This window comes from Eleutherodactylus coqui, chromosome 1 (assembly GCF_035609145.1).
Source record: "Eleutherodactylus coqui strain aEleCoq1 chromosome 1, aEleCoq1.hap1, whole genome shotgun sequence".
NCBI lineage: Eukaryota > Metazoa > Chordata > Amphibia > Anura > Eleutherodactylidae > Eleutherodactylus > Eleutherodactylus coqui.
The window spans coordinates 253,391,708-253,411,580 of record NC_089837.1 but is presented as its reverse complement, the minus strand read 5'-3'; the positions used below and the strand labels follow the sequence as shown (position 1 = coordinate 253,411,580).

General features: G+C 42.3%; 1 protein-coding gene across 2 annotated transcripts in view; it reads right to left on the bottom strand.

The window, feature by feature from the left end:
* ASCC3 (activating signal cointegrator 1 complex subunit 3) overlaps positions 1-19,873 on the bottom strand; it is a 677,124-nt gene that overhangs the window by 586,304 nt on the left and 70,947 nt on the right. For both annotated transcript variants that reach the window (XM_066608127.1, XM_066608136.1), the window contains exon 5: positions 8,264-8,384. In XM_066608127.1, coding sequence (XP_066464224.1) covers positions 8,264-8,384 — 121 coding nt within the window. The remainder of the gene's footprint in view (positions 1-8,263; positions 8,385-19,873) is intronic.

Here is a 19,873-nt window from a genome sequence, read left to right as displayed (position 1 = left end):
GCACATTCTCTTTATCTCCTAAGTCTCCATTACTGTCGCTTAGCGATGATGCATATATCCGTAGGCCATATGCAATGCAATTGCGTATGGGCTGTGGGTATAAACGCAACAATATACAACAATGGACTCTATTTTGCGTATATAAATGGCAAAATAGAACATACTGCGTTCTATTTTGCGCTTTTAGGCCTTAGTCAGACGGGCATTTTTTCGTGCGATTTGCGCATCGCATGCGCAAATCGCGTGACCGGAGGCGAAAAATCTGCACCTAGCCGCGTTAATCGTCGCAGCAAAACGCCCATCTGACCGGAGAAAAATCGCCATGCGCATCAAAATGCGCATGAAACTTAGACTGACCGGCGAAAAAAATGATTTTGGTGCGCACATAAAACGCCGAACGCAGATAGGCGCGATCTGCGAATCGTCGTGTCCTATAATTTATCGCATATCCGCATAAAAAGCGGACATGTGACCGATACCATAGCGAACCATTGGTTCTATATATGCGCAAATCGCATGCGCATGCGCAAATCGCACAAAAAAACGCCCCTCTGACTAAGGCCTTAGACTCACCGATTCCGACACGATAAGACAATGTAATTAATTGCCTACGAGCTACAGCGTATCACAAGAGCTTACAGAGCCTATGTAATACACAATTCCTATAGGGTCGTGTGAGCCCCGCCTAAATGCCTAATATTTCAGATGTTTTGTGTGGGGTGTGAGAGTATGATTTTTACATCTAAGAGCTTATGCCCACAAATGTATTAGAGCTCCATGTGTGACTATATATTGAAAGAAAAACAGGCTTTGAAAGCATGCTTTTGTATGTGGGCCCTCACTTTCACACATTTTAACATGCATTATTAAAGGTTTCCTTGGCAAGGAAATACAACTTTGCAGAGAGGCACTGCAGTAGTCAAGGACATATAAGATATGCGCTTGCAACAAATGACTATTGCAGACAGCTTTGATTTAGGTCTTGCTTTAAAGCCAAGAATCTTCACCAAAGATTGTCAATCTAAGGCCTTATACTCACGGGCGGATTTTTGCAATGGAATCCGCCTCCAGGTTCCGCAGCAATAACCCTCCCTAGTATGCTATGGCAAAGTGATTTTTCAGGTCTACGAGGAGAAACCAATTGCAATTTTCGCGCGCAGATGAGAAATCACAGCATGCTCCATTTTTCTGCGGCTTCCATTAAAGTCTGACCCACGGTCTGTCCGCAATTGTCACTCCGGACAGGCAGTGGATTTCACGGGAAAAGTAAGAGTTTAAAAATAAAAATCTGTACTACGCATGTCCAACGGCGAGTCGTGCGGACCATTCGCAGTAAAGAGAAGCTAGAGGAAGGCAGGTCCACGCAGACGCCGGCGAAGAAGGACGGCTGCACACACAGGTACACCAGGGTCACCCGCCATGGTGAGGGATGGATTTCGTGTGGGATTCTGCAAGCGGAATCCAGACCTGCAGTGTGCATGAGGCCTAACGTGATACAGCCTGAGGTGCAGGGCGTTCAGCTCTCATTCTTAACTGTATTTCTAAGGGTGGGTTCACACAGGGCGGAAATCCCATGGAAATCTCACGAAATGTGTGCAGCGGAACTGCACAGATATTACGCAAGATTTCTGAAGTAAAAAGGCAGCTTCAAAACTGTTCGACGCGGGCTTGAAGCGGCTTGTCCTCCTGTATTACGCTGCGGGAATCTCTCATCATAGAGAGGAGAGAGCCAGCCATGGAAACGGCGATACAATTGACATGCCACGGATTTGAATTCCGCGCCGCATGTCAGATTCCACACGGCCTGTCCACAGCATGTGGATGAGGTTTTTGCAAATCTCGTCCAGTTTGCTGTTTAGGCTCGGGATTTAGAATACATGCGGAAATTCAGTTTGGAAAGTCCATGGCGATTCCGCCCATGTGAACCCAGCCTAAAGCCTCTATCTCAGGCTATATAGCATTTGCAGTATTTAAACTTCTGCCTTTAAAAACAAGAACAATATCACTGGTCTAAGAGGAATCTAGCCTGAGATACATCCGCAATTTGCAACAACTGCCATGGTGAGAAAACACTCCACTACAAAAAACACACTGGAGCTTTTTTTTACTAATCCTGTCTAAAAATTAAAATGAGCAAATTTAGACTAGGCAATATTAAGATGCTTTAGATTTATCATAGTAGCGTTGTTGAATAATAAATTTATTGAATTTTAAGACTATCTAGTCTAAGTTTAGACCACATATTAATTGGCTTAGTTTAATGATGGGTGCAATTTAGGCTACGCCCCTTTATCAGACAAATGGGAAAAAATGTCCTAAAGCAAAGCATGAAAGGAACCCATTATGTTTGTAGGGATCTTCATATTCTTTTGACCTTCAGCAAGCATTAGACACAGCGTTTTGTGCCAGAAAAAAATGCAACTGCATTAAAACAGCAAAACACATGACATTGTTGCTAAAAACTTTGCATGTGAAACCTGCTTAAGGGTGCCTGTCCACAGGCGTGATTTTGCTACGGAAAGCGTCGGCCCCGTGTCCACGAGCAGAGAACCGTTGCGATTCTCCGCTCGCGGCGGGCAATTCGCAGCATGCTGCGAATTGCCCTGATTCTCCGCAGTCAGCCTATCTATCAGATAGGCCGACCAGCGGAGATTCGCCTGCCGGCTCCTTTCAGGCAACGGCTCCAGATCTCCGACGTGGGACTTTGCAACGCCCATGGACAGGGGGCCTTAAGGTGCTAATGAACTGTAGAAGATTTGCATGTCATATTGCTGGACAGAGTGGCCACTGGATTTGCAGGTTTATGCCACTGGGGGCTAAATTTCAGGAAAATAGTTGAAAGGGAAAGAGCTTTGTCTGCTCTGGAGCTGGACAGTTTAGGCCCATTATGCTCTATGTGACAGCGCTCATTAAAGGTGCGTTCAGACAGAACAATTATAGTTGAAAAACAAAATCACTAGATTCTAATTTGTATGATAATCATTAAAATACGAACCCCTTAAATCTATAGGACGAAAGTTTACATCATGGCAGAGTGGTAATTAATGCAACAGGACTCAAACTTATAGATGTCATGTGGATAACACAGGATCAGAAGCTCCGCTGCAACATCCGAGATCATTGAGAACATCTAACAGATGTAAGCAAAAAGCTGCTCTCCGTTTAATTTCAGTTTTCTGATTTCTGTTCTTAATAAAACTGGATCCGCTGAAACGACGCTAGCGTGAATGTGGCCAGCAAGTAGTTAATTACATTAGGTTTAGAGATTTACAGAGTTGCAGTTTGTATAGGGTGATGGAAAATGATATACCTACATAATCCCTAATTTCATTTGCGCATTCTCTTTAACTCACTCACCCCTGAATGCAGACGTTTGGTATGTATAAACTCCTCACATTTTATAGTGTATGGTCAGAAAATTGAATTTTCATGCAATTTTTGCATATCATTGCAGATATTGTAAAAGTTGCTTTCTTTTATACAGTATGCTATGTGCGCTCAAAATGTAGATCTCAGGAGCCTAGTAGGTGTTTGCATCGTGCAGTATATATACATCTAACACATTTGTGGATGACAGACAAATATTGCATGACCCCAGTTTCATCGATTTTGAGAGCACAAGCGTTTATTGATATAGATGATGGTGGTGTACATGAACTTTGCACACCGTGTTCTATTAGTTCGACATTTATTTTGTGTTGTGTGTTTTAAGATGAAATGCTTTCAGGAAATATAGAAGGTTTAAGGATGTGCATAATTTTCAAGGTGTGTTAACTCCTATTTTTTTTTTATGCTACTTAAAAATTTCCAACTTAAAACCAGAATTTGGTGATTTTATGAAAGTATATGCATATAGACATAGGCCCAAGTGTATGACCTCTGCACAAGTCCAACTTTTATGTTGGAATGTATTCTGAACTGAATGTTCTGCTTGAATCTCACTTACAGGGCGCCTTCAGATGACCGTATATTGGCCGTCCTCCCCCTGCAAAAAGGGACGCCGTATATTGGCACCCGTCCGATATACGGTGGTCTGAAGGCACCCTTAGGGTGGTTTAGTTCACAGCTCAAAAAAATGAAAGGAACACTTAAAGGGGTTGTCCCGCGGCAGCAAGTGGGTCTATACACTTCTGTATGGCCATATTAATGCACTTTGTAATGTACATTGTGCATTAATTATGAGCCATACAGAAGTTATAAGAAGTTTTTCACTTACCTGCTCCGTTGCTGGCGTCCTCGTTTCCATGGAGCCAACTAATTTTCGCCGTCTAATGGCCAAATTAGCCGCGCTTGCGCAGTCCGGGTCTTCTTCTTTCCTCAATGGGGCTCCGTGTAGCTCCGCCCCGTCACGTGCCGATTCCAGCCAATCAGGAGGCTGGAATCGGCAATGGACCGCACAGAAGCCCTGCGGTCCACCGAGGGTGAAGATCCCGGCGGCCATCTTCAGCAGGTAAGTAAGAAGTCACCGGAGCGCGGGGATTCAGGTAAGCACTCTCCGGTGTTCTTTTTTAACCCCTGCATCGGGGTTGTCTCGCGCCGCACGGGGGGGGTTTGAAAAAAAAAAAACCCGTTTCGGCGCGGGACAACCCCTTTAAGCATCACAATATAACCATAACTCACCTAAACTCCAGGGATATCAACCTGTGCAGTTATTCTGCGATTAGATGAGCGCTAGGGGCTGCCATAACTGCTCCCAACAATGCAACCAACAATCAGCACAGGTGCAGCCTAGCAATTGTAGGTAAAATGCGAGCACTAGTGGTCGCCACTAGCGCTCATGTAATAGCACCCTTAGGGTTCTTTCCCACGAGCGTATATAGGCCCGCTGTTTACACGGTCGTCCGATATACGCTATGATCTGATGCACTGGATTCCAATGCATCAGATCACACTGCCGTATTCCCAAAACGGAAATGTGCCCGGCCGGGCCAATATAGTGCCGGGCGCTTTGACATCGGGCCCAAAACATAGTTATGGAACTATCTTTTGGGCCAGAATATGTCAGCCGCTGCACGGGCTCCTATGGGAGCCAATGACAGCGGCCGGAGAAGGGAGGTGGGAGAGAGTTTTGCAGTGTGACTGTCAAACTCCCTCCCTCTTCTCTACTCCCCTCCGGCTGATTGCAATAGGAGGAGGTGGGGCAGGGAATGAGCTAAGCGCCACCCTGTCCCGCCACCTTCCATTGCTGACTGCGAACAAGGGGCGGGAGCTTAGCTCTGCACCCTCCCACTGCATACCGCTAGCGAAGAGGTGAGTCGACGAGGGGGAGGGAAGGGGAAAGGGCATCTAAACGGGTCCGGGGCCCATGCCATCTAAACGGGTGCACAAACATTACATTTGTGTGCCCGTTCATGAGTTTTTAATCTGAAGATAGTAGCATATATCGGCCGGCCGTGAAAACGGCCGCTGATATACGTTCATGGGAATAAAACCTTAGGAAGCATAAGAGATTGTGAATTAATGTCACCTACTATGGTACAAATGCAATGAAGCAGAATCCATGACCTTTTCGTAATGTCAAAGGGCCACCATTCACTTCAATGGAAGCCGTCCGTGAGGAATCCATGCAAAAATAAAGCGTGTTGTGTTTTTTTTTTCGCCAGCAGAAAATTGCAGTCACTGTCCGCTCGTTTGAGCGGAAATGCAGATGCTCTATTGGTTTGAATCTTTGTGGAATGCCGTGGATCATCCGCACAGGAGACAACTGCGGATTGCGCAATTCAAACCTGGTCATGTGCAGGCAGCCTTATGTAATGATCTCCAGCAGGTGACTGGTTTGCATGTTTCTTACCAAAATGTTAGAAACAGACTCCATGAGGGCCAGACATCCTGTTGTAGGACCTGTGCTCACAGCCAAGCACTGTGCAGCTCAATTGGCATTTGATAGAGAACATCAGAATTGGCAGGCCTGCCATTGATGTACCATTCTCTTTACAGATAAGTACAGGTTTAAACTGAGCACTTGTGACAGAAGTCTGGAGACGCAGGGACAAACATTTTGCTGTTTGCCACATCACCCACCATGGCCACTTTGACAGTGGGTAAGTGATGGTCTGGGGAGGCATATCCTTGGAGGGTGAAACAAACCTCAAAGTGACAGCCAACAGTATCCTGCCTGCTGTTAGATACTTGGTTAAAAGAAATGCTCAAAGCCACCTTACGCTGGTGCAGTGGGCCCTGAGTTCCTCCTGATATAAGACAATTCCCAGCCATAAGTCAATGGAAGCCGATCAACCCGCGGCCCTTCTGCAATTGAGACTGCAAAAAGGTTGCGGGACCGGCGTCATCGCCTAGCGACGGTACGTGAAAAATAAAAATTTGAAGAAAAATCTGCGCATATCCGACGGCTCATTGGCCAGATCATCCACAGTACAGAAGAAAACAAGAACTGACAGGTATGCGTGAACGCCGGCTGGACACAGAGTCAGATTCCGCTGCGGGATCCCGCATCCGGAATCCGACCAGTTTGTGTGCAGCCGGCCTTTCTGATTTTGAGCACGGCTTATTTTTTTATTTCAGAATTTGTTTTATTTGTACATATTAAAAATGTGAAAATTATCCTGATTAACTGAAGGTGCAATATGTCCAAAAACGCATAGCAGCAAAATTGTTAAACCCTTTTTCATTATGTGCATAGATCATCACTTATAAATCTATGATGAATGTTAGAAATTTGTGCCAATTAAAAGATTAAAATAAAATTATTCTGCAGAAAGACAGAAAAAAACCAACTGGGGAAGCACTGATACAGATCAGTAAAAATGATCTTTGATTGGTAGAGCAGTGAGAATGTGGGAGGCAGCTACAAGGTGCAACATCAGGGGGTAGTGCACAGAAAAGGGGATACAAAGAGCCAAACAGCTTCCTACAGCAGTTCTACAGCATTCCAAGAGCAGCACAATAAGCACAGATACAATATAGTTCATAGACAAGCAGAGGTCAAGGCAAGGAGTCAAACGAGGACAATATGAGCGCAACAGATAAAGGCTTTATTTCAGTTACAGGTCAGAATTGCATAAGCTTCTCTGGCTTTGGCACCAATTAAATTGTAACATTTCTTATTGATAATTACACACCGGACGCAGCTAGCATCGGAAATACATTCAGAAGCTATACAAACAACTCACCTTTCTTCAACAATGTGAATAAGGGGTTAGAGATGTGAAAGGAACATGACAAGAACTAGAGAGGCCAAGAACAAAATAAAATAAGATAGATTGAAAGACTGAGAAAGGGTGATTCAGAAGAATGGCAGAAGGAAGAAGAGGATGTACGATCAAATTAGTGCAAAGGAGGTATTGAATCTCTACCTGAAGGGTAAAACTGAAAAACGACAGCTTTATTAAGACAAAGGATAACTGACAGCAATAGGCAGAAAGGCATCCTAATGGGAAATCAAGAGGACATGATATACTGTAGCCCTGATAGCTTCAGATTGATTGTTGACATGAGCTGGCAGAAAGAAACAGGTTTCCTTAACTATAATCCAAATGCAAAGCAGACTTCATCCATTAAAATGCAGTAATTAAAGAAAGGCACCCACAAAGCACATCTGACTGATCATTTGGCCAGAGTAAAACTAAGTTAAGTTCAAGTAGCCTGTAGGAATAACTTCTTGCTAAATACAAAGACTGAAGTACATACAGAAATATTTGATGCAATACGATGCTAACTATTAAAGGGCTTGTCTGAATTGTAACATATCGGTACAACCCCTTCACCATTGAGTAACATAACAAATAGTGATATACTTACCTCTTCCCACTGTGTACCAAATTATCCCTGAGCTCCGTTACTGTACACAACATACATAGAAAATAAAATATATATATATATTAAATTCTCAGTTCAGGTCTCAACGCCAGAAATAATTGGTCTTTCTGGATAAGTAGGCTTGAAAGCTTGCATATATAATTTTTCTTGGTTAGTCGATAAACGTATCATCTGTATATATGCATATAGGGGGTTCATCTGGGGGTTCTATGTGAGCACTAGAAGAAAACATTCAGAGAAGTTTCTTTTAAAGTTAGGGATCTTGTCCACGGGCGATAATCTGGCCGCGATTCTCCGCTCGTGGCCGGCAAATCGCAGCATGTTGCGAATTGCCGTGATTCTCTGCGGTGAGCCTATCTGTCAGATAGGCTCACCGCAGAGATTTGTCTGCCGGCTCCTGCTTACGGGCGCCGGCTACCGCAATGCCCGTGGCCAGGCATCCCTAAGTTGCTGGACAACGACTTTAAATTTGTTTGCATAACTTCCTTACCTTGAGAATTAAATTGCTTACTATCGTTCTGCCAGTTAAGGGATTTAGCCACAATTCTCTGTCTCTGCTGGAGAAGAACTTCTATGATTGTAAACCCTTCAGGTCCAAGTAGTTCAAATAGCTGCAAAAAGAAAAAAAATAAACAGGACCAATGTGTTAAATATGTATAATGTCAATGTCCCAGTTTCATGACGAGCAGAAGATGCAATAAAGACACATTTTTCATCCTAGAATTTAATAATATGTGCATCAGTGATAATAGTGAGAGGAATGAATAGACAACACCTGTTTGGAATTTTAAAAAAAATATACACACACATATATGTGTGCAGCTGAGGGGTAAGTCAGTCCTCCAACAGTGTTGATGATACTTTTAACAAAGGTTGTATTGGTGGTGGTGATTGGTGTTTTTAATTAGTGTATTAATTATATATACCTCAGCGTTGTCTGTGGTATATACTGGCTTGATAAAGACTGGGAGCAATAGTCGAAACGTTGCGGGCTTTAAGCAAGAAATGGATTAAATAAAATTATGTTTTTTACTTCTGAAGAGGGTCTGCGGATGCCTTAAAGAAAACCCTGCATGCTGCTTACACATAGGTTTTATGGAAGCACCACTACCCCTGGTGGTGAAGGGGGGGGGGGGGGGGGTAAATGCCAGAATTGCACTTGAGCAGATGTTTTTTTTATTTCACAGTCTTACATTACTCAGGTGACCTCCTCCTCAACATACACTAATCTATTACACAAACGATCTCTACTCCCCAAATACTAATATATTACACAGACCTCCTGCTCCTCAGATATCTTACACAGACAACCTCCTCCTCTGCTCTAACTACCACACCGCTTCCCATCAGCACTGAGCCACTATGTACTACACAGAAATGAGGCCAGCACCCACTCTTATGAAAGCTGTCCAAAAGGAAATCTGTGTTGCCCATAGCAACCAATCACAGCGGAGCTTTCATTTTACCTCAGCAGCATAACAAGTGAAAGCTCAGCTGTGATTGGTTGCTATTGGCAACAACAATTGCAGGGGAAGTTGGTGAGTTTTTGATTTTTAATTACTCCAGTATTACACAGACCTCCTGCTCCTCAGATGATAATATCTTACACAGACAACTTCTTCCTCTTCAAATACTAGGATTACACAGATGACCTCCTCCTCATATACTAATATATTACACAGACGACCTCCTACTCATGCAGTGAGATATTACACAGATGACCTCCTCCTCATGCAGTAAAATATATGAGGAGGAGGTTGTCAGTGTAATACTAGTATGTTACATAGATAACCCCTTCCTTCTCATATACTAATATATTAAATCAGTACACACATGTATACACACACACACACACAAATCATTTTTGTGTCTAAAAATAAAATACATGGGCAACGCCGGGTAATCCGCTAGTAATTAAATAAATGTAAAAACAATTCCCAGTTTATCCATACCACCATCAATAATCCTATTTAAAAGGGAATATGTCACCAGAAAAGTACCCATTATATGAATAACATTTTTGTAAAAAAAACTGCCAAAAATTCTATAAAAACATGTTTATCTTTCAGTCACAATCCATAATTTAAAAAAAATCCTAAACGCCTACATTTTCACACTGACCACAGAGCCTAATACTAGTCTGTCACTTGTTCTGCAGAGAAAGCTTTGCAGCAGTCATCTTCTTCCCACTGGCGAGTGTGATACGAGCTGTGAATCACGGCCAGATATCACACTTTCCACCATGTGAAAGCCCCGTGGATGTGAGGCGTATTCATGTGAAAACAGCCTCGTGCAGGGATGAAGGGAATCCCCCATCGCAGCTGTCACAACCGCGGCAGAGGATCCCAGAGTTCTCCTATCAATTTCAATGGGGTCGGCGCTGCTGCTGGGAACAGTGGGCAATATTGCAGAAAGATAGGACATGTTGCTTTTTGTTTTCTGCATAGCATTGCATCGTGGTGCCATGCAGGAAAACATCACTAATGTGAATGAACTCAGTCAAAAGAATGGGTTTCATATTTGTGCATCTCGCAACGCACAAATCGTGCATGTTTTTCACGCCAGTATGAAGGCAGCCTAGAATCACAGGTAGGATCAAACTGAAAGGTAACACATATATGTAGATAACACAGGATCCACTATTTTCCTTCTGCAAAAGGACCTCTGTACAGTTTACAAAGCATGTCTAGGACAGCCACCTATACAAGTCAATTGGTCATTGTGTGGATGGCCCATGAAGCTGCTGTAAAGTATGTTTCTAAATGCTTCAGCTGCTGTTAAACGTAGCTCAGGCAAGATGGCAGCCCACAGTCATCAACAGGAAATAGAACAAAAAAATATACGGTTTGAAATTAAAAACAGATTAGAAGAATGGAAAAAGTTTCTGTAATCAAAAAATAATAATTTGGTGATATAATCACGTTAAATGATACCTTTTTATTGAAATTTATACCATCATAAACTCTTAAAATTTTAAGTGGAAATTGTCTAACCCTAGCTACTCTTATGCCTCAAGAAAAAGATCCTTAAAAGGGTGCTTTACATCTATGTACAATTTGTACATGAATACAAGAAGAAAGACCTTTCAAGCAAAACATTTGAGAACCTATATCAAATGTAGCTGCAGCTATATAATCTTGAGATTATGAGGGAACCACCGTGTTTTCCCCAAAATAAGACACACCCTGATAATAAGCCCTACACTGATTTTTAGGGGGTGGGGTGTTTGAAATATAAGCCCATCTTCGAAAATAAGCCCTAGCTACATTAGGTGAAAAAAAACCCCGCAATACTCACCTCGCAGCCAGCATCTGTGACCCCCGTGATCATCTCCCAGGCGCTGCGGCAGGCTGCTGCGTAATCCTCCCCGCAGTCAAAGATTCTCTCTCTTGTAAACGGGGCTTTGAATTCCCCCAGCTTCAGCAAGAGAGCGCTGTGATTGGATCAAGCGCCAGCCAATCAGAGACAGCGCTCGACCATTTACAGCCATTCAGTGAATGACATCACTGAATGGCTGTGATTGGTTCATCAAGCGACGGCTGTGATTGGCTGGCGCTCGATCCAATCACAGAGCTCACTTGCTCAAGCTGGCCCTGTTAACCAGAGAGAGAATCCTTTAACAGTGAGGAGGATTACACAGCAGCCTGCTGCAGCGCCTGGGAGATCATTGGGGGGGGGGGGACACAGACGTCGGCTGCGAGGTGAGTCTGACTCCAATCACTGCTCGCATCTGTGCTGTAGTCGCCAGTCTATCAGCAACTGCCATTCATACAGAGGAGCAACATCTGGCATTCTTCATGTGGTGTTGAGCCAGGTATGCTAGTACTTGAGCCTTACTGTGTCCATTGATTAACCTCTCACTATACCGACATTGCACTATGGCTAATTCACCAGGATAGGAACCCCAATTTCGAACATGTCATTTATCTGCCCTCTCTCAAAGTCAGATATTTGGGTGTACGGAGTATAAACTCTATGATTTGGCATAACTGGTCACTGAGAATGTGTGGACAAAAAAGGAACTTCTTACATAACATGCTTCAAGAGTAAAACAAACAATGTAGCATTTTTCATAACAAAGTGCCCAGTAATTTGCATACTAATACATGTACTTCATCCAATTTTTAGTTATTCAATATCCTTCAAACAGAGTTACTTTGATCAAAGATTCATAAGTCTTCTGCAACCTCTGTTTTTATACACAGCCAAACAAGTGGACCAACCTGCACCACATTTGCCACTTTGGAAGGTTTTAGACCAGGTCTCAGCTCTCTAGAACAGACTGCAACATAGTCACACACTGGGCTTCAGCTCTCTATATATAAAGATGTCTTCATGTCAATAGCAAGCAAAGTTGTAACCACACACAGTTTATTTTGAGTGCAGAATTCTGACACATTTTTGCACATTTCCATGGAATTTTGCCTATTGACAGGGCTAAATCTGCTTGCAGATCCGCAGTAGGAAGCCACAAATTTTGCCATGGGTTTTTAGATGTGCAATTCACATGGACAAAGTTCAGCAGTGAATTCTGCCATGTGAACATACCCTAATATGGACAACAAGAATCCCATGGATTTGCATTGAGGTATTCAGACATGCACATTTTACACTTCTACAAAAAGAAGAAAAATATCGCAGTTTAACCTATTTTGGTCCATATCACAAACCGAAATCGCCCATTATAGTCTACAGGATTGAGTAAAAATGCAAAAAACGAGCTGTTGTAAGTGTAGTCACTGTGGTTTTACACATGCTGCCAGGAGACAGTGGGTACAAAAAAAAAAGACTTTTAAATAAATTCAGTGAATACGGATGCAAGACTAGTAAAAAACGTAAATGCACCAAAAAAGCATCAAGTACACACAAAACCACAGTGCGATTTTCATGCATTGAACTTGCATACACCCGTGTCAATTTGCCCTTAATATGATGATTCGTTCCCAGTGACTCCTAACATAATTACCACCGTAAACAGTTTACCGCTTCCTATAACACACAACAACTCCTGCTGCTTTGAACAGAATGACGCTTGGAGTTTAATTAGAAGAGAAGAACGAAACCAGTACTGTCCAGAATTAATTGTCAAAACACACAGAAATGGAGAGAGAAAATACATTTTATGGAATATATGGAATATAAATAAATATATAGGCGATCTATTAGTTCCTTTTCACTGACATTTCTTAAATCACCATGGCCATAAAAACAACAAATCTAGCTTATATTCGCTCACTGATAAAATGTTACCTATTACAATTAGTCAAGGCACCTAGTGGCATACCCTCAAGGTTAGGCCTCATGCACACAGGTGTATTGTCTGTCCCTTTTATGCCCATATGTGTTCAGAAGTAGGACAAGCAGCACACAGCACCACTCATCTGTATTGGGGTATGTCAAATGTGTATTTAATAAAGAAGAAAGGGAAAGAAAAAGATAGCAGCATGTGCTATATTGGTCTGTATGACAGACAGATATAGCCCATTAAAGTCTACGTGATCACGTAAAAATAACTGCATGTGTATTCACTTTGTTTTTTATCCATGTTGCCAGCAGGCAGTGCAGAATATGCCATCAATGGGGCCTTGGATTTTTGCTTTTTGAGCACGTGAAAAAACAGTAGTGAATATTGATGCAATACAGACATATATAAATTGCACACACCAAAAATACACTAAATATACACACACATACACAGCGAAAACAGCGCGTTTTTCCCAGATGAAGGCTAATTTCAGGCCCCGATATCACATTTGCCAACATGTGATTTTGCTGCAAATGCGGGGCGATTTTGTATCAAAAACGTCCTGCATCACTTTGGAGGAGTAGCAATCCTCCAACAGCCACGGCAGAAGATTGCGGAGTGTCTCCCATTCTTTTCAATGGGAAACCTTCCATCACACTGCATGCATCTAGCACACAGTGCAATGCTGTTGCGGACCCTATTGGAAACAATGGGTGCTGTGATGCGAAGTCATGCCCAAAGTAAAGACATGCGGTGATTTTTTTCATGCATCGTGTCTCATGCAGGATAAAAAAATAAAAACAATCACTTATGTGTATGACCCCATTCAAAAGAATTGGGTTCATATTCGTGTGAGATTTGTGCGCCTCGCAACGCACAACTCTCACACGAGAATCTTGGCCGTTTGAAACTGGACTAAAACTACAATACATACGCCTGTAGCGCTAGCGATATTCCGCCACAGGGAGGAGGGGGAGAGCTGACAGGTCTCAGCGATGAGCCTCTCTAACAGACAGGCTCACCACGGAGAATCGTGGGAATCACAGCATGCCGCGACTTAAATCCCGCGAACGGAGAATCGTTAGGATTCTCCGCTTGTGGATGTTGGTGCTGCGCTTTCCATAGCAACGCTCGATCATCGCCCATGGACAGGCAGACTTAAGCAAATGTTTATTAACTTCATCCAAAATGCAAATGTGAGTAAAGATATTTTTCCAGATGCTAAGTAGCTCAATGTCATTATTGGGTACACAGGAGAAGGCTGCTACACTCACATCATTCTCTTCATATTTGTATCAAGTGTTATACATAAAAAATATTCTGCTCTTTAGGAGTATCTATTGTAACTCCATACAATACATTTATTTATATAGAAACTACATGGGAATTAATACATTCACAAACCCATAACAGATCTTTTACGGTTTTAATCACAATGTGTAAATATAATGCAATAATACTCTATTTAATGCTACAAATCGCAATCTCACAGTATATAGTAATCAACATTACCGCTATTAAGTATTCAAGAATACGCTTACCGAAACAAAAAGGAAGTCATTTGTCACCTTTGATTGAAAACATACTTAATTTGTAATTGAGCTGATCATAAAATGTCCATATTAACCACCCCAGCACTTCTATCAGGGCTAGCAACATGTTTTTGCTGTCATTTTAAAGCTAAGATTCTTGACAGCTGTTATAGAACTGGAGGTACAGCAGTGTGAAGTAAAGTCGGGAATATTGAATTTACAGTTCTCACTTTCAGGCACAGTGCGTGCAGTGCAGAGACGGAAGGGGGACCAGCGACAGCAAAGATCTGTGATTATCCTTATATGTACCTGTCCAAGAGGAGGGGGGACGTTAATTTTTGTTATTACCCCATGAGTATATTTGCTCTCCGATTGTCACATATGGGCTTTTTTCCCAGAGAAGGGCATGCTCATTTAATCACTACTCTACATAGTTTAAGCTCGCAGAAAAAACGGAATTGTTTTTCCCTTACAGAAGGCTTTAAGTACCGAAAAAATAAAAATAAAAAAAACCCTACACATAATATTGCCACATCCATAACCTGTACTATAAAATATTACATTTATCCAGCACAGTAAATTACATTAAAAATATGCCCCAATAGTTTTCTGTTCATCTTGCTTCCCACCTAAAAAAGAATAAAAAACTATTTTAAAAATTGTATATACCCTAAAATGGTACCAATAAAGACTACAATTTGTCCCACAAAAAACAGGCCACAGAGGTGAAGTAGATTCTCCTCAGTATATACGCACAGAGGTGAGGTAGATTCTCCTCAGTATATACACATAGAGGTGAGGTAGATTCTCCTCAGTATATACACATCGAGGTGAGGTAGATTCTCCTCAGTATATACACATCGAGGTGAGGTAGAGTCTCCTCACTATATACACATCGAGGTGAGGTAGATTCTCCTCAGTATATACACATAGAGGTGAGGTAGATTCTCCTCAGTATATACACATAGAGGTGAGGTAGATTCTCCTCAGTATATACACATAGAGGTGAGGTAGATTCTCCTCAGTATATACACATAGAGGTGAGGTAGATTCTCCTCAGTATATACACATAGAGGTGAGGTAGATTCTCCTCAGTATATACACATAGAGGTGAGGTAGATTCTCCTCAGTATATACACATAGAGGTGAGGTAGATTCTCCTCAGTATATACACAGAGGCGAGGTAGATTCTCCTCAGTATATACACAGAGAGGTGAGGTAGATTCTCCTCAGTATATATACAGAGAGGTGAGGTAGATTCTCCTCAGTGTATACACATAGAGGTGAGGTAGATTCTCCTCAGTATATACACATGGAGGTGAGGTAGATTCTCCTCAGTGTATACACATAGAGGTGAGGTAGATTCTCCTCAGTATATACACATGGAGGTGAGGTAGATTCTCCTCAGTATATACACAGAGAGGTGAGGTAGATTCTCCTCAGTATATACACATGGAGGTGAGGTAGATTCTCCTCAGTATATACACATAGAGGTGAGGTAGATTCTCCTCAGTATATACACATAGAGGTGAGGTAGATTCTCCTCAGTATATACACATCGAGGTGAGGTAGATTCTCCTCAGTATATACACATCGAGGTGAGGTAGATTCTCCTCAGTATATACACAGAGAGGTGAGGTAGATTCTCCTCAGTATATACACATAGAGGTGAGGTAGATTCTCCTCAGTATATACACATAGAGGTGAGGTAGATTCTCCTCAGTATATACACATAGAGGTGAGGTAGATTCTCCTCAGTATATACACATAGAGGTGAGGTAGATTCTCCTCAGTATATACACAGAGAGGTGAGGTAGATTTTCCTCAGTATATATACAGAGAGGTGAGGTAGATTCTCCTCAGTGTATACACATAGAGGTGAGGTAGATTCTCCTCAGTATATACACATGGAGGTGAGGTAGATTCTCCTCAGTGTATACACATAGAGGTGAGGTAAATTCTCCTCAGTGTATACACATAGAGGTGAGGTAGATTCTCCTCAGTATATACACATGGAGGTGAGGTAGATTCTCCTCAGTATATACACAGAGAGGTGAGGTAGATTCTCCTCAGTATATACACATCGAGGTGAGGTAGATTCTCCTCAGTATATACACATCGAGGTGAGGTAGATTCTCCTCAGTATATACACATAGAGGTGAGGTAGATTCTCCTCAGTGTATACACAGAGAGGTGAGGTAGATTCTCCTCAGTGTATATACAGAGAGGTGAGGTAGAGTCTCCTCAGTGTATACACATAGAGGTGAGGTAGATTCTCCTCAGTGTATACACATAGAGGTGAGGTAGATTCTCCTCAGTATATACACATAGAGGTGAGGTAGATTCTCCTCAGTGTATACACATAGAGGTGAGGTAGATTCTCCTCAGTATATACACATAGAGGTGAGGTAGATTCTCCTCAGTATATACACATAGAGGTGAGGTAGATTCTCCTCAGTATATACACAGAGAGGTGAGGTAGATTCTCCTCAGTATATACAGAGAGGTGAGGTAGATTCTCCTCAGTGTATACACATAGAGGTGAGGTAGATTCTCCTCAGTATATACACATGGAGGTGAGGTAGATTCTCCTCAGTATATACACAGAGAGGTGAGGTAGATTCTCCTCAGTATATACACATCGAGGTGAGGTAGATTCTCCTCAGTATATACACATCGAGGTGAGGTAGATTCTCCTCAGTATATACACATAGAGGTGAGGTAGATTCTCCTCAGTGTATACACAGAGAGGTGAGGTAGATTCTCCTCAGTATATACACATAGAGGTGAGGTAGATTCTCCTCAGTATATACACATAGAGGTGAGGTAGATTCTCCTCAGTATATACACAGAGAGGTGAGGTAGATTCTCCTCAGTATATACAGAGAGGTGAGGTAGATTCTCCTCAGTGTATACACATAGAGGTGAGGTAGATTCTCCTCAGTATATACACATGGAGGTGAGGTAGATTCTCCTCAGTATATACACAGAGAGGTGAGGTAGATTCTCCTCAGTATATACACATAGAGGTGAGGTAGATTCTCCTCAGTATATACACATAGAGGTGAAGTAGGTTGCCTGTCCACAGGCAATTGTTTATTCCATTACCCACAGCGATAATCCGGACACGGGTAGCGCAGTGAACGCTTTCCACAGTATTGCTATGGAAAGCGCAGCCGCGGCGTCCACGAGTAGAGAATCATAGCGATTCTCTGCTCACAGGATCGAAATCGCGGCATGCTGCAATTTGCCGTGATTCTCTGCGGTGAGCCTGTCAGACAGGCTCACCGCATAGAACTGACAGCGGCCCCCCAGCTCCCCCACGGTGGATTATAGCTGGCAATATACCGCACGGCGGTGGACGGGGGCCTTAGAGTCTCTTCAGTATATGAACACAAAGGTCAGTTATATTCTCTCCATTATATACACAGAGGTGAGGTATATTCTCCTCAGTATATACACACAGAGGTGAGAAAAATTATCTTCAGAATATACACATAGAGGTAGGTAGATGGTCCACAGTATACAAATCATTTACCTTGCTTTAATGGTTTCTAAGAAAAGAACTATCTCATGTCTCGTGGATTTTCACGTTTTTTTATGGTTAAAATTGAATAAGTTTTAACCCCCATTACTTTTCCTATTTATGACCTAAAGAATGGTCGTGCCAAATTTTACGATTGTGCAGTACAGATGTGTGTTATTAGTTACATTACATTGGGGGGGGGGGGGGTCACTTGAGTTTGCGCTTAGAATTGAATAATCAAGTTGCGACCCCTTTACTTCTCCTATTTAGGATCTGAAGAATGGTCTGCCAAATTTCAAGTTTGGACGACACCAGGAAGTTACAGAAAGTGAGGGCTTTCCATCCATCCTAGATTGATTTACCACATAGAAAGTTGATCACAAACCGTTACAAGAGTTTTTGGAATTGGTTAGAATTTTTCTGCTGCAGCAACAGATCTTTATTTAAGGAATACATTTTAAATCAACCCCCTCAATACAATATTGAATGATAAAGCATAATACTCGAAGACCCATCCCCCAAATAAATAAATCACTGTCTCTCCCTATGGCATCCTGCACATGGACGGAAAATCCGCTACGGCATTTCCCACAGAATTTCCGCCCGTGCCCACTGCCATAGGATTGCATTAGATAACGCAATCCTATGCAGACAGCTGCGTTTTGACCGCGTGAAAACTCTCGCAGTAAACAAATCGCGGCATGTCCTATTTCTGTGCGAGCCTTGCAGAGGTGGCGACGCGCTGGCTCTGCTCTGCGCATGTGTCGGCTGGGCGGCAGAAGGCACATAGCAGAGCAGAGGAGACGGCGGAACAGGGTTTGAAACCCACTGCGAGAATTCTCGCAGCGGGATCTGACCCGATCGTCTGCAGGAGGCCTATCACAGTAGACGGCAATCATTTATTATGATGTACACTACACAAATACTGAAAGGGTCAATATAACAGACAATATTTCAGTACAGAATTTGCCCTAGTGTGCTGCATCATCATTTCACATTTCTATGAGTGTGAAAGGCATATGACTCCCCTTGAAAGAAGATTTTTCATATTTCTTGGATGAGTAAACTTTCACAGTCTCTTCTATATAGATGCCAAGAACAATTATTTAAATCATCTGGTCTTCACGGCCTTTTGGTTTTTTTTCAACCTTTGCCACACCATCTTCTGTAACTGTTTTGCGTCATTAATAACAAGTTCTGGTCATTTTAATACTTTGAAATATAAGAAACTGTATTTAGTAATTTAAAGAAGTTTTCCAACAGTTTTTTATCAGAAGGATGAATTCATTAGATTAATTCCATCTCCGGTGTTTAGAAAGTCCCTTCTACAGTACTCATTTGCTTAAACAAGGAGTCATCAGTTGTGCGTAGAAACATGGAATCTGGTCAATTTAAGCATCTTTGTAGTCTACCTCATGACTTTCACTTATAGTTTTATTCACAGGTTGAAAAGCTATCATAAACTACTTGTATTATTATATCTAATCGTTGAAGTCCTCTGCACACTAAACATTACAAGAGCACAAATCTCTCCTCTCTGCAGTCAGACCGCTTTTATCCGCACTGTAAATTACAAACACTCAGCTCTGTCCTGCTACATTTACACGGGCCGACTGAAGTCCAAACGAGCAGGTGACATCACCGCTATTTGTTCATGCAGAATGTTTAGACATGCAAACGCACATACCTGCAAGACATAGCACATTCATGCACCATAGGTCCGTGGTGTGTGTCAATATTCCCCAGCGAGAAATCCCCTCGTCACTGAACACTGTGACAGTACTTTCACAGTGTTCA